The sequence below is a fragment of the Saccopteryx leptura genome, chromosome 6, assembly GCF_036850995.1.
Source record: "Saccopteryx leptura isolate mSacLep1 chromosome 6, mSacLep1_pri_phased_curated, whole genome shotgun sequence".
NCBI lineage: Eukaryota > Metazoa > Chordata > Mammalia > Chiroptera > Emballonuridae > Saccopteryx > Saccopteryx leptura.
In genome coordinates, this window is record NC_089508.1 from 64,962,391 (window position 1) to 64,974,859 (window position 12,469).

The window sequence follows — 12,469 nt, forward strand, 5'->3', positions numbered from 1 at the left end:
GTTTAAACTTTTCTATGAGCCAGAGCCAATGACATGGCCAGGCTCAAATCTCCCATTCATAAAGGTCTTCGAACTTAGACTTTTAGTGATAATACCAATGAAGTTACATACCTTTTATGTTTGTGTCTGTGGTTAAAAGCATGTTAAATGTATACATCTTTTATGATCTGTATTGTGTCCCCTCAAAATCCATATGCTGAAATTCTAATGCCTAGTATCTCAGAATGTGACTGTATTTGGATATAGGGTCTTTGAAGCGGTGATTATTAAAGCCATTAGTGTGGGCCATAATCCAATCTGACTGGTGTCTTTATAAGAAGAGAAAATTTGGACACACATAGAAATACCAGGGGTTCATGTGCATAGAGAAAAGACCAAGTGAGGACACAGTAAGCAGGCTGCCACCTATAAGCCTAGAGAAGAAAGAAACCAAACGTGAGATATGCATATAGATATAGATATTCTGGGCTATTTCAACCTCTGAGATATCCTGAGTATAGCTTTTGACTTTGCTATAGTTGGTCCTCCCATTATAAGTTTTTTGAAATCAGAAGTTATGCTTATTCATGGCTAGTAAAGTGTGCAAGTGAGGAGATGAGCAAGGAAGCACTTGAACGAACAGCCAAGACTTCCACTATCATCCAACCTGTGGAGCCATTTGTATTCTTAGGGCAGTAAGACATAGGACTGCAGGATGTTCCCCTACGTGATTCTATTTGTCATGTCACTATCCTGCTTTAAAATCTCCAAATGTTCAGTGTTTCTTAAATTATTCAAAAGTCTAAACTTCTCAACATGAAAAAAACAAAGCTCTTCATAATCTGGACCTATCTTTACTCACCAAAATTTTCCCACTGCTTCTCCCATAACAGGTGCTTGCCTCTTATGGGTCAAGCTTAGCTTCACCTCTTCCTTCATTCCTGCTATTCCTTTGACTTAGAATACTTTTACACCTTCATCTTTTGAGGCTGAAAGAGCTCCATTTCCCATGAAACTTCTGCTTATTTTAGTTCGCATTATTTTTCAATCCCCTCAACTTACTGTACATCCTATTATACTTGAGATTGAATTGTGTCGTTCCACACATGATCTTCCAATAAGTTCATGTCATGTGGCCTTAATTTTGTGTGTGTGTGTGTGTGTGTGTGTATTGTTTGAAGGGCAGAGATTGAATCTTTTATTCCTTATATTTCTTTGACACTCCTGGCAAAGTAGTAAACACTTCTTAGAGTTTGAGAAGAGTAAGAGATTTTAAGAGGAATCTAGTTGATCAAAATCAATTTATTAAGTAAGAAACCTAAGTTCATAAAAATCGGGGAAACTGCTTACACTTATACTATAGTTACTGGATGATTTGAAATCAGAACTCAGTTGTTATGTCTCTAAATTCAATATACTTTTCATTTTACTACAGCGTCAGCTAAAAAAATGCTTGCAACTTGAATACAAAATACCAAGGCTTTTTTTTTTTTTCAGCTACAAAGCACCATATATGAAATGGAAACAATTTGGCCACTTATGGTAATGTCTTCATTTACAAATGACTGAGTAATTAATGTGAATAACACACAGAATTTTTTTAGGATGATAAATTCATATTTAAAAAACAGGAAGCAATGAAAGAAAGATGACAAATCTGAAACAACAATGAAGACACACTACAAAACTGTAGCATTATTCAGGTTCCGTGCAGGCAAGTAATAACCTGGCACAGTCCCAGCAAAGAAAGCATCCATTCCATATGACCTACCTTTGCAAATCTTCTCATTAAGTGAGATAATGCTTCAGGGTTAGGGCATTCCAGTTTCTTAATAATCTCAAAGCTCTGATTAAGCTGAGCAAAGACATCAACCACGGAACAAGAGAAGAGAGCATGATCAGATGTCTGCTGGAACTGAGGGGAGAAGGTGAAACCATCCCATTAAACTCATTATCAGGATTATGGACACAGTCTTCATTATTTCACATAAACAACTATATCCCCTATAGGACCTTCATATCACATAGTTTCATTTTCCCGTAATAAAATGCCTATTCATTTTAAAATCAGTCATTTCCTATTCTGTAAGATGTAGGGGAACTAATATCATGGGGCAGGTTGTTATTAATTGGTTTATCCAATGCTGAATTGGGGAACTGTCTTTGTTTGTTTATTTGTTTTTTGTTCCCCATAGGTATCAGGATAATTTAGCTAGCAGATTGTGGCTCATGACTTTTGAGTTGCTTCAGAGGCACTCAGATGGTATCTATTTGCTCCTAATCTTGGCATCCTTGAAAGGTTCCAGCACCACAAGGGAGTTTTGTACAAGTCTGGTAACCTTGTAGATCTTAACCAATTCAATAAGTAAAGAATCATGGGGATAAATTGATTTTTTAATTTGATTTTTAAAATTTAATTGATTAAAAATTTTTTTTATTTAAGCAATTTCCTAGGGTGCCTATCAACCCTTTAACCTCATAGTTTAAATTTAATCAGAAGATTAAAATAAACTTTAATAAATAACAGTTCCTTACAATTCCCATTAGTGTAAAGATGAGTAGTGTGAATGAATCTTGACAATAAACAATCCTAAAGTAATTAAAACTTACACCATCTTTTTTGTCTCTTTCCAGTGCTCCATGGAGAAACTCCATTGACACATCTTCATTTTCATCTAGCCACTGCATGACAAAAGGTTCAAACCACCTAAAAAGTTAATATTACAGAATATAAAAGGTGTCATTTGCACACAATTAACAGTGAACGCTGCTCTGTTCTTACATGGGAGTAATTTAGGACATCCAATATCTTCTCATTCTCTTTTCCTAGTTCTGCTTCCTCAGAACCTTTAGCTTTACTGCATTAAATAAATCCCGCTCTCTTTTACATTCAATCTGTATCTCTTTCTATGTATATTTTAGTCTACAAAATACAGGCTTTTTTATTCTTTATTACATTACTTCAATTTTACCTGGTGTTATTTTCCCATCTGAAGCATGGTTCACTGTACATGTACTATTTTGGTGAGGGTCTCTTGGAAATGGTTTCTTTTAGCTTCTCAATTAGGTCTTTATTTTGCTTTATTTTTGATGGATATTTTTGATACTTCTCAATTAGGTATTTATTTTGCTTTATTTTTAAAGGATATTTTTGATACTTGTAGAATTCTAAGTTGATAGATTTTCCCCCCAGCACTTAAAATATATCAGCTTACTATATTAATATTATAGTTTTAGTCACTTCTCCTGAACAGGCAGTCAACAGTAATGTAGCTCTAGTAAAGTATTTTCCCTTCCTTGACCCCAATACATTTTTTTTGTTTGTTTGTTTTTTTGAAGTGAGATGCGGGGAGGCAGAGAGACAGACTCCTGCATGTACCCGACTGGGATCCACCCGGCAAGTCCACTAGGGGGTGATGCTCTGCTCATCTGGAGAATGGCTCCGTTGCAATTGGAGCCATTCTAGCACCTGAGGTGGAGGCCATGGAGTCATCCTCAGCGCCCAGGCCAACTTTGCTCCAATGAAGCCCTGGCTGCCCCAATACATTTAAATATTTTCTTCTTTTTTGATTTTAAGTAGTTTCTATGATGGACCTACATGTGGTTTTCTTTGCATTTATCCTGATTAGGATTCATAGAAATTTTTGAACTGTGCTTCATGTTTTCATCAAGTTTACAAAATTCATATCTAGTATCTTTTAAAACATTGTTCTGGAATTATTTTACTTTCTTCTATTTTTTGGGGGGAAGTATTTTTTTTTTTTTGTGTGTGTGTGTATATTAAACCTCTATAATTTGGCTCACATATGCCTTGCTGTAAACCACTAATGGCATATCATTTTTCTATTGACTTGTTCACTGAAAGCACAAAGTTGAGCTAAATTCATCTTCTGCCAGGGACCCCATCCTCTTGTACACATTAAATCATGACATATGACACATGCCGTATTGTTATGTCACCCTTTCTCCTCAAGCTCTATGCACGTGGACCCTTTGTTTTTATATCCCCAGCACCTCACACATGACCTGGCACAAGATGTATGCTCAATAAACATTTCTGGTATTTGATGGAACTGGGATACCCTTCTCTTCAGGAACCAGTTAATGTGCGAACACTCTTGGGAGAAGTAACACAGTAAGTCGGGCTCACTCCTGACATTTGCAAAGGTAAAAAGCACAGTGGAGGTGTGTATGCCATAGACCTAAATAATACTTAGGTTTCTAAACCAAGCTAATAAACTGTTATATAACATGTGTTCTATGTTCTACCTCAACAAATAAACTCCTAAGACTTTGCACAGTGCCTAATAAATGGAAGTCACCCTTAACAGAATAAAATAGGATTCTGATAAATAGCAATGCAAAGTATTACAAGTCTGATTGTGTGATTACGAATGTATTTGATAGAAATATGTTTATGAAAATGTTACCTGTTTAGTAATAACTTCAATTTTAGAAATGTAATTTTTCAGTTTGAATTAAAGAATAAAATCTGATTGTATAGCTCAATATACTATGTTGGGCAAAACTAGATTTATAGTGGTGAGTATGTGAAACAGTTTTTTCTTGTATTATTATTTATTAATTATTGTATTATTTTTCTATATGAACAACTGTAAACCTACTTTTGCCCCACCCTGTACAAGTACCATTATCTTCCCAAGAAAATCTAACTTTAATAACTTTTACAGAAAATAATCTCATCTTGTGACCCACTCTATCACATATTTCTTTTTCTTTGAGTTGAATATCTAAGACATCCTTGAAAAATGCAACAGAATTCAATTAACTATGGCTCCCAAAAACATGCAAATCATTTAGTGTTAATTTTACAATAAACAAGTCTGCATTCACATGCAGAATTCATGAAGAAATTTCAAGGTTGCATAATTCATGTGTAATTCTGTGGGACTTTGAATTGAGAACAAACTTTGGGTTGAAAACCACTACTCACAAGGAGTATTCAGGAACAGCATCCTTGAAGGCAGGAAGTTCACGAACATATTCATTATAAAACCATTTCACTTTGAAATGCAAATTCATATAATCGGTGCTCTTGCATAAACGCTGCTTTTCATGTTCTATAACAGATAAAATCAAATATTTAATAAAGTTTGGTTTGCCAACAATGTTATGTTCCAATCTACTTTTATTAGTAGTATTTCAAAAAGTAAGAAAATAGTGTATTTGATATAAAGTAAAAGTGAATTGCTAAAAACAAACATAAAATTTTACAAAATGTAAAAATCATTACAAGTACTATGTGGAATTAGGTCAAGTAGTAATGAAAAATAACCTGAATATCTAATGTGCCTTCCTGAAAAAGGTGAGAATTCTGACAGCTTTTTTTCTATTTACCTGTAAGCTCTCATATTGTGACTACTTTTGGACAGATAAAAGTGTCAGAAAGAATTAAAACTCTAAACAGAGTAAAACATGAATTAAACTAGAAGACATAATCCCTGATTATTATGGGAAATGTGAATGAACAGACCACATTTCTGACCTGGATATATAACACTTAAAACATTAAGAGAGCTGAAAAGGAATGGAAGTATGTCTAACTTCTAAGCCAGATAATTTTTTCTTCACCTGTCAAATTCAGCTAAAATTATTTTACACCCTGTGACTTCTTTGACATTTCTTTAGCAAAATTTCCTAATATGTGTGTGACATTTTTTTCTCTCTTGCTCAAAAAGTATAGCTTAAAACCACTGGTTTTTTTTTTTTTTTCTGAAGCTGGAAACGAGGAGAGACAGTCAGACAGACTCCAGCATGCGCCCGACCGGGATCCACCCGGCACGCCCACCAGGGGCGATGCTCTGCCCACCAGGGGCGATGCTCTGCCCCTCCGGGGAGTCGCTCTGCAGCGACCAGAGCCACTCTAGCACCTGGGGCAGAGGCCAAGGAGCCATCCCCAGCGCCCGGGCCATCCTTGCTCCAATGGAGCCTTGGCTGCGGGAGGGGAAGAGAGAAACAGAGAGGAAGGAGGGGGTGGGGGTGGAGAAGCAAATGGGTGCTTCTCCTATGTGCCCTGGCCGGGAATCGAACCCAGGTCCCCCGCACGCCAGGCCGACGCTCTACCGCTGAGCCAACCGGCCAGGGCCAAAACCACTATTTTGATCTGGATGTACAGTACTGGGGAATATATATATATAACTGAACATGTTTATCTCTCTTTCCTTCTTTCCAACCCCATGTTAATATCTTCACCAATTGTGGCTACAAGTATAGACACAGCCAAACTCCAAATATCCCTAACTATACTTAGGTTGAAAATGCCCTATGAGAAGCTCAGGTCGAGGTGTGAATCTCTTAAACTAAGGGCATTGACTTATAGTACTATAGAAACATTGTATACTTTATATTTCTGGCTAAAAACACTAATTGAAGCCATCAAATTATTATAAAAAAAAGTGAGGCCATCCCTGCTTCTCAAAATCTGACTATAGAAAGACTTAACTTCAAATGATAAGCACAAGATTCACACAACCCCAAACAGAGCACTTTTAAATATCAGTATACTGATTAATTCAAAACAACTTGTAGAACCAAGAAGGAAAGAGAATACACAGATATGTGTAGAAACAAGAGTAATAAACTAATATTTCTAGAACAAACTCCCAAACAAAATTATAAACTGGGTGATGTTTTGCTTCAATTCCTTCAAAATTCATTTTCACTTTTCCCCCTTGCTTCTCCTTCTGTAACCCCCCTTCTGATGTATAGTGTCCTTCCACACCATAAGAGGAAACAGTTATCTGATAAACTCACAGGTTAAGATTTAATACAATACAAGTGAAGACTCTTGCCCTGGGAATCAACACATTAAAAGGGCTCTTCTTATTACAATTACACAAAAATTAAATAGCTTCTGGAATCCTGTCACCTGGGGTCACACACCTGGTATTGGCATAGAGCAAGCCAGGACTCTAAACAAATAGTCTTGTGACTAACACCACCTGCTCTTCTGATTAACGCTCTCTAAAACCAAGAGAATTACTTCAGACTGTCTTTTGTTCTCTCACCTAGAAAGAAAAGGTGACTGACCAAAAGCAACCAAGGTTTGTAGTTTGTCACTGTTGACAACAGAAACAGATAGTGCTTTGAAGTATAGGAAGGAATTTGAACCATGGAAGTATTTAAGTAAGAAAGAACTAATCCATCAGGCTCTTTCTCTTGTTTATCTCTGGATAGCATAACTACAAGAGATTATTGCATAACAATTTTTTTTTTTTTTTTTTAGGTGAGAGGAGTGGAGATAGTGAGGCAGACAACTGCTTGCAGCCTGACCAGGATCCATCTGGCAACTTTATCTGGGGCCGATGCTTAAGTACCGAGCTATTTTATTTCATTTCTTAAATTTTATTTAGAAAACCAACTTTAACAGGGTGACATTGATCAATAACAGTAAATAGGTTTCAGGTGAACATTTCTATAGCATTTGAACTGTTGATTATTTTGTATACCCATCACCCAAAGTAAAATCATTTTCATCACCGTGTTTCTGTTACTCTTTACACCCTTGCCACATCCTTTCCCCCATCCATTCCCCCTCCCCTCCCCCATTCACTTCCCCTGGTAACCACTTCACTTTTATCTATGTCCATGAGTCTCAGTTTTATATCACACCTATTTGTGAAATCATACAGTTCTTAACCTTTTCTTGATTTACTCATTTCATTCAGTATAACGTTCTCTAAGTCCATCCATGTTGTCATAAATATCACTATTGTCATTATTTCTTATGGCTGGGTAGTATTCCATTGTATATATGTACCACATCTTCTTTGTCCAATCCTCTATCAAAGGACTCTTTTGGTTGTTTCTATGTCTTGGCCACTTGAATAATATTGTGATGAACATGGGAGTATATGTGTCTTTGTATACCAATGTTTTCGAGTTTTGGGGGTAGATATCTAGTACATGGATTGCTGGGTCATGTGATTGCTCTATTCTTAATTTTTTGAGGTACCACTGTACCTTCTTCTATAATGGTTATATGACTTTGCATTCCCATCAGCAGTGAATGAGGGTTCCTTTTTCTCTACAACTTCTTCAACACTTGTTATTACCTATCTTGTTGATAATAGCCAATCTAACAGGTGTGAGGTGGTATCTCATTGTAGTTTTGATTTGTATTTCTTAGTGAAGATTAGCATCTTTATATATATATGTGTGTGTGTGTGTGTATATATATATGTATATATATGTATATATATATATATACACCTGTTGGTCATTTGTATGTTGTCTTGGGAAAAGTATCTGTTCAGGTCCTCTCCCCATTTTTTAATTGTATTGTTTACTTGTTTGTTGCTCAGCTTTGTGAGTCTTTTATATATTTTGTATATCAACACTTCATTGGAGTTGTTTGCAAATATCATCTCCCACTTAATTGGCTGCCTATTTGTTTTGTTGTCAGTTTCTTTTGCTGTGCAGAAGCTTTTTAGTTTGATATAGTCCCATTCATTTATTTTTGCCTTTACTTTCCTTATGTTTGGGGTCAAATTCATGAATTATTCCTTATGACCAAGGTTTATGAGCTTAGTACCTATGTTTTTCTCTATGTAAGTTAATGTTTCAGATCTTATATTTAGGTCCTTGATCCATTTTGAATTAATTTTTGTGTCAAGTTTCATTGTTTTGCATGTAGCTTTCTAATTATCCTAGAATGATTTATTGAAGAGGCTTTGTTTTCTCCATTGTGTCTTTTTAGCTCTTTTGTCAAATATGATTTGTCTGTATTTATGTGATTTTATTTCTGGACTCTCAATTTTGTTCCATTGGTCTGTATGTCTGCTTTTCTGCCAATACTGTACTGTTTGGATTATTGAGGCTCTATAGTATAATCTGAGGTCAGGTAGTATGATATCTCCAGTTTCATTCTTTTTCCTCAAAATTGCTTTGGCTATTTGGAGTTTCTTGTGGCTCCATACAAACCTGGAAATTTTTAATTTTATTTCTTTAAAAAATGGCATTGGGATTTTTATGGGGATTGCATTATATTTGTATATTGTTTTGAATAATATGGCCATTTTAACTATATTGATTCTTCCAATCCAGGAACATGGAATACATTTTCCATTTTATTGTGTCTTTTTCCATTTCTTTCAGTTATATTTTGTAGTTTTCAGTATATATAGGTCCTTCACATCCTTTGTTAAGTCTATTCCTAGGTATTTTATTGCTTTTGTTACAATTGTAAAATACAACAGAATTTTATGTTTAAAACACTCAAAAATATGGGAATAGAAAGGAAAATATCTCAACATAATAAAGGCCATTTATGATAAACCATCAGCTAACATCTAATTAAATAGCATAAAACTGAGGACTTTTCCCCTTAAATCAGGAATAAGACAGGGTTGTCCACTCTCTCCACTCTTATTTAACATAGTACTGGAAGTTCTAGCCAGAGCAATCAGACAAGAAAAAGAAATAAAAGGCATTCATATTGGAAAAGAAGAAGTAAAGGTTTTACTTTTTTGCAGATGATATGATCTTATACATTGAAAACCCCAATGACTCCACAAAAAGACTACTAAAAACAATATACCAATACAATAAGGTCGCAGGATACAAAATTAATATACAAAAGTCCATTGCCTTTCTATATGCCAACAATGAAACATCAGAAAATGAATTCAAAAAAATAATCCCCTTCATGGTTGCAACAAAAAAAATAAAATACCTAGGAATAAACATAACAAAGAATGTAAAGGGCCTATATAATAAAAACTACAAAGCATTGTTAAGGGAAATCAAAAAGGATACAATAAAATGAAAAAATGTTCCTTGTTCCTGGATAGGAAGAATAAATATAGTCAAAATGACTATATTACCCAAAGCAATATATAAATTTAATGCAATTCCCATCAAAATTCCAATGTCATTTTTTAAAGAAATGGAATAAAAAGTCATCAGATTTATATGGAACTATAAAAAACCCTGAATAGCCAAAGTAATACTAAGAAAAAGGAACGAAGCTGGAGGCATTAAAATACCTGACTCAAATTATATTATAGAGCCATGACAATCAAAACAGCATGGTATTGGCAGAAAAATAGACACTCAGACCAATGGAGCAGAATAGAAAGCCCAGAAATAAAACCACATGTATATGGTTAAATAATTTTTGATAAAGGGGCCAACAACACACAATGGAGAAAAGAAAGCCTCTTCAACAAATGGTGCTGGGAAAACTGGAATCCACATGCAAAAGAATGAAACTTGACTACAGTTTGTCCCCCTGTACTAAAATTAATTCAAAATGGATCAAAGACCTAAATATAAGACCTGAAACAATAAATTACATAGAAGAAAACATAGGTACTAAACTCATGGACCTTGGTTATAAAGAACACTTTATGAATTTGACTCTAAAGGCAAGGGAACTGAAGGCAAAGATAAATGAATGGGACTACATCAGACTAAGAAGCTTTTGCACAGCAAGAGAAACTGACAACAAAACAAACAGACAGCCAACTAACTGGGAGATGATATTTTCAAATAACAGCTCAGATAAGGGCCTCATATCCAAAATATACAAAGAACTCATAAAACTCAACAACAAACAAACAATTCAATAAAAAAATGGGAAGAGGACATGAACAGACACTTTTCCCAAGAAGAAATACAAATGGCCAACAGATGTATAAAAAAAGAAATTGGTTTTTTTTTTAGTTCATTTTCCAATGTTTCATCACTGGAGTATAAGAAAGCAGTGGACTTCGGTATATTGATTTTGTAACCTGCGACTTTGCTGTATTAATTTATTGTTTCTAATAGATTTTTTGTGGAGTCTTTGGGGGTTTCTATATACAGGATCATGTCATCTGCAAAAAGTGATACCTTTACTCCCCCCCCCCCCCCCTCATATGGATGCCTGTTATTTCTTTCTCTTGCCTGATTACTCTGGCTAAAAGTTCCAGAACTATGTTGAATAAGAGAGGAGGGAGTAGACAGCCTTGTCCTGTGCTTGATTTTAGAGAAAAAAAATCATTTTTTTTTTTTTTTTTTTTTTACCATTTAGTACAATATTAGCTGGTGATTAGTCATATATGGTCTTTATTATGTTGAGGTACTTTCCTTCTCTTTCAAGTTTTTGTAGTGTTTTAAACATAAAGGGATGTTGTATCTTATCACATGCTTTTTCAGCATCTATTGATAGGATTGTATGATTTTTGTTGTTTTGTTGATGTGGTGTTTTACATTGCTTGATTTTCTTATGTTGAACTATCCTTGTTTTCCAGAAATAAATCCCACTTGATCATGATGTATTATTTTAAAAATGTGTTCTTGTATTTGATTTGCTAGTATTTTGTTTAGGATTTTTTGGATCTGTATTCATTAGTGATATTTGTGTATAGTTTTCTTTTTTGTGTGTTGTTCTTGCCAGGTTTTGGTATAAGGGTTATGTTGGCCTCATAAAATATGTTGGGGAGTATTGCTTCTTCATCTATTTTTTGGAAGACTTTAAGAAGGGTAGGTACCAAATCTTTGAATGTTTAGTAAAATTCACTAGTTTAGCCATCTGGTCCAGGACTTTTTTTGAGGGGGAACTTTTTGATAGTTGTTTCTACTTCCTTTCTGCTTATAGGTAAATTTAGGTTTTCCACTTCTTTATGACTCAGTCTAAGAAGATTGTATACTTCTACGAATTTATCCATTTCCTGTAGGTTGTTGAATTTGGTGGCATATAACCTTTCATAATATTCTACTATGATCCTTTGTATATCTATGATATCTGTGGTCATTTCTCTTCTTTCATTTTGGATTTTGTTTATATGAATCCTTCCTCTTTTTTCCTTAGTGAGTCTAGCCAATGGTTTGTCGATTTTATTGATTTTTTCAAAGAACCAGCTCTTTGTTCTATTAGTTTTTTCTATAGATTCTTGTTCTCTATTTTATATAGTTTTTCTTTAATTTTTACCATTTTCTCTTTTCTGCTGACTTTGGGTTCCCTTTGTTCTTCTTTTTCTAGTTCCTTAAGGTGTGAGATTAGATTGTTTACTTGAGAACTCTCTTGTTTTTTGATGTAAGCCTATAATGATATAAACTTCCTCTTATTACTCCTTTTGCTGAATTCCAGAAATTTTGATATGTTGTGCTGTAATTGTCATTTGTCTGTATATATCTTTTGATCTCTGCTTTTATTTCTTCTTTGACCCAGTCATTTTTTTAGAAGTATGTTGTTTAATTTCCACATTTTTGTGGGTTTCTTTGCTTTTATTTTGCAGTTGAATTCTAATTTCAAATCCTTATGTTTAGAACCAAGGTAATGTATGCCACTTCCAGTCTTGCCTTAAAACCCCTCTTGTGAAATTCTCCCTGTTTTCCCTCATTTACTGGCCACATTTAGAATATCCAGCTGAGCATTCCAAAGAACAAGGGGCTGACAGAGCTACTAGAGGGTGCAAGTCTATGCCTTGTGCCACTTTTTCGAGGAGAATTGTCTAATCAGAAATATAGTAATCTCCCCCCTTAT

The 12,469-nt window shown here is 34.7% G+C and overlaps 1 protein-coding gene across 1 annotated transcript in view; it reads right to left on the reverse strand.

Annotated features, from left to right (window-relative positions):
* Positions 1-12,469, reverse strand: part of UNC13C (unc-13 homolog C) — a 650,594-nt gene that overhangs the window by 148,236 nt on the left and 489,889 nt on the right. The window contains exons 19-21 of the mRNA XM_066342502.1: positions 4,934-5,060; positions 2,590-2,686; positions 1,751-1,894 (exon numbers count right to left, since the gene is read on the reverse strand). Coding sequence (XP_066198599.1) covers positions 1,751-1,894; positions 2,590-2,686; positions 4,934-5,060 — 368 coding nt within the window. The remainder of the gene's footprint in view (positions 1-1,750; positions 1,895-2,589; positions 2,687-4,933; positions 5,061-12,469) is intronic.